The sequence below is a fragment of the Oryx dammah genome, unplaced genomic scaffold, assembly GCF_014754425.2.
Source record: "Oryx dammah isolate SB20612 unplaced genomic scaffold, SCBI_Odam_1.1 HiC_scaffold_17, whole genome shotgun sequence".
Taxonomy (NCBI): Eukaryota; Metazoa; Chordata; class Mammalia; order Artiodactyla; family Bovidae; genus Oryx; species Oryx dammah.
The window spans coordinates 76,577,991-76,581,293 of NW_024070201.1; the positions used below are offsets into that span (position 1 = coordinate 76,577,991).

The 3,303-nt window shown below is 39.8% G+C and overlaps 1 protein-coding gene across 1 annotated transcript; it reads right to left on the reverse strand.

Moving 5' to 3' along the window:
• Positions 1-1,501: 1,501 nt before the first annotated feature.
• On the reverse strand, positions 1,502-2,775 carry LOC120875993 (olfactory receptor 8U9-like). The gene is made up of 2 exons (XM_040257722.1): positions 1,840-2,775; positions 1,502-1,519 (listed from the first exon to the last, which is right to left on the reverse strand). Exons 1-2 carry the CDS (start codon positions 2,773-2,775, stop codon positions 1,502-1,504), a joined length of 954 nt encoding a protein of 317 aa, XP_040113656.1.
• Positions 2,776-3,303: the final 528 nt, after the last annotated feature.

A 3,303-nucleotide genomic window follows, 5' to 3' on the forward strand; every position in this document is an offset into this window, starting at 1 on the left:
GCAGAGGACATGGGTTCAATCGCCGGTCCGGGAAGATTCCATATGCCTCAAGGCAACTATGTCTGTGCACTGCAGCTATTGAGACTGCACTCAAGAGCCAGAACTCTGTACCAAGACAACTCACCATAGTGAGAAGCCTGGATACTGTAGCTAGAGAGTAGTACAACTCACCAAAGCTAGAGAAAACCGGCTCACAACAATGAAGACCCAGTGCAGACAAAAATAAATTAATAAATATATTTTTAAAGAAAAATGACAGAAAATGATTCCATGCCAATAGTAACTATAAGAGAGCTGAAATTTTATAAAGTCACAGAAAAATAGGACTACAGTAAACAAAGATGGGTTTTTAATAATAATAACAGGAAAACAGTAAATTTAGCAATTATAAATTCATGAACAAGTGACACAGTCACCTCAAGATTTATGAAGTAGAGAGTGACAGATGTGAACAGAAAAGCATAATTCAGCTGGAGATTTAATGGCACACGATGGAAAAAAAATAAAGGGAATATCAGCAAGTCTATAGGAGACTTTTCAAGTGGCTAGAGGTAAAGAATCTGCCTGCTAAGGCAGGAGACACAAGAGGAGGAAATGCTAACCCACTCCAGGATTCTTGCCTGGAAAATTCCATGGAGAGAGGAACATGATGGATTACCGTCCATGGGGCCACAGGGAGTCAGACACGAGTGGCCAAGAACGTAGGAAGCTTTAGTAACACCATTCCCCAGTCTGACCAGGATGAAGTCTACAATTCTTGGAAAATAATTTCTGAGGGCAGACTTTCTCAGCATTGGAACTTAGCGTTTAGGACTGTATAACTGTTTTGTGTGTGACGAATTTTTCATGTCCGCTACAGTTTATGTAGCGGCATCTACAGCCTTGGAGAAGGAGATGGCAATCCACTCCAATATTCTTGCCTGGAGAATTCCATGGACGGAGAAGCCTGGCCAGTTATGACCCATAGGTTCACAAAGAGTCAGACAAGACTGAGCGACTAACACACCCACACCTTTGGTTGTCTACATAGCAAGGCTACTCATTTACACCACCTTGTCATGGTGAAAATCAATAATATTTCCAGACATTGCCAAATAGCCTCTGGGAGAAAAATCAATTCAGATTGAAATCACTGATTTACAGTTGTTTCTTAGCATTTAATTGGGAATATATTACAAAAGCACCCTAAGATACATTATTAAAGCATTCTTATAATTTTAAACTTGGTATTAAATGGAACTCAGTTTTGTCTACCTTTGGCTTATACCTAGTTATGTTGATATCACATGAAATGAATTTTTATAAATATATAAGTATACTTTTATGTCTAAATATATATATGCATATATAAAATTTGAGAAATGGCATGTAAGTTCTTATGATACTTTCTACATATAAATTATGATTCTAAGTCAAGTTTGATTACAAAGAATTCAGAGAATGAATTTATTTTAGTTTGAAGAAATCTTTATTGAACACCAAATAAGGTCAAGTCATTTGACTAGTTTTTCATAGTTAACTAAAAAAAGAAAAATGCACCATGAGAGAAAGTCCACATTTATTTATTTGAATCATTTTTTTTTCTTTACAATATTGTATTCGTTTTGCCATACATCAACATGAATCTGCCACAGGTATACACATGTTCCCTATTCTGAACCCCTCACCCTCTTCCCTCCCCGTACCATCCCTCTGGGTCATCCCAGTGCACCAGCCCCAAGCATCCAGTATCATGCATCGAACCTGGACTGGCGATTCGTTTCATATATGATATTATACATGTTTCAACGCCATTCTCCCAAATCATCCCACCATCAAATCATTTTTAAATGTGAACACAGAAGCCTGGTTTTTATTGGTGATGATTTTTTTCAGGGCATTTTTAACATCCTTATTTCTGAGGCTGTAGATTAAAGGGTTCAACATGGGAATGATCATTGTATAGAAGACAGAGGCCATCTTATCTGTGTCAAGAGAATGCTGAGAACTCGGCTGTAAGTACATAAAGATGAGGGTCCCGTAGAATATGGTGACTGCAAGCATATGGGAGCTGCATGTGGAGAAGGCTTTGCGTCTTCCCTCAGCTGAGCTCATTCTCAGGATGGTAGAAATAATAAACATGTAGGAGATAAAGACAATCAGAACAGAGGAGATGAAAGTAACACCAGCACAGGCCAAAATCCACAGCTGTTTGGAACGTGTATCTGAGCAAGTGAGCCTGAGAAGAGGCATGTCATCGCAGTAGAAATGGTTGATGGTATTTGAGTGACAATAGGAGAGACGAAAAGTGAAGATGGTGTGAAACAGTGCCATCAAAAAGCCATAGCTGTAGGGGACAGCTACGAGCTGAATACAGATTCCTCGGGACATTGAGGCCATATAGAGGAGGGGGGTACAAATGGCCACGTATCGATCGTAGGCCATGGAAGCCAGTAGCAAGCACTCGGATACCATGAAGGTGAGGAAACAGCCTAACTGGGCAGCACATGAGTTGAAAGAGATAACATTTTGCTTGTACAAGAAATTTCCAAGCATTTTGGGTGTAACAACAGAAGCATAACAGAAATCAACAAAGGCCAGGTTACTAAGGAAGAAGTACATTGGCGTGTGGAGTCTTGAATCTGTTCTGATGACCAGGATCAGACCCAGGTTGCCTGCTGCTGTGAAGAGGTAGATGGATAAGAACAGGACAAAGAGGGGCCTCTTCCACTCCTCTTGATCCGTGAGGCCCACGAGAACAAACTCCTTTACCTGCGTGCAGTTCATCTGTGACATATCTCTTCCAGACATCTGCATGAGGAAGCAGAAAAAAAGAGTTAAATTCAAGCTACCGTTATATAAGTGGTATTTGTATGCTTTGATATCTTGTAAGGAGATTTAATGCTAACATGTAGATAGCATACAGGGCTTCTTGGAATGGGATAGAGAGTAGAAACAGATAAGCGTGGGAAAGGCATGTCTCGGATTCATTATTTATACAAAGAAGGGAGCTGTGGAACAGTCTGGTTTCTGTTGAAAGTTCCTGAACATTAAGCTATCTGCAACTTTAATCTGACTTATTAGAATGTTCAGCCATTCTTTAAAGTCTTTGGTGAATTCATTACAGTATTGCTTCTGCTTTATGTTTGTTTGTTTGTTTTTGGCCTCGAGTCAAGTGGTATCTTACTTAATTAATCTGCTCTATTTTATTTTATCCAGTTTTTGCTCAGACTCTCAATCATGTCCGAATCTTTGTGATCCAGTGCACTGTATGGAGCTTGCCAGTCCCCTCTATCCACGTGATTCTCCCAGCGAGAATACTGG

Coding starts and splice junctions, on each gene's coding strand:
- LOC120875993 (XM_040257722.1), bottom strand. CDS start 2,775: ATGTCACAGATGAACTGCACGCAGGTAAAGGAGTTTGTTCTCGTGGGC.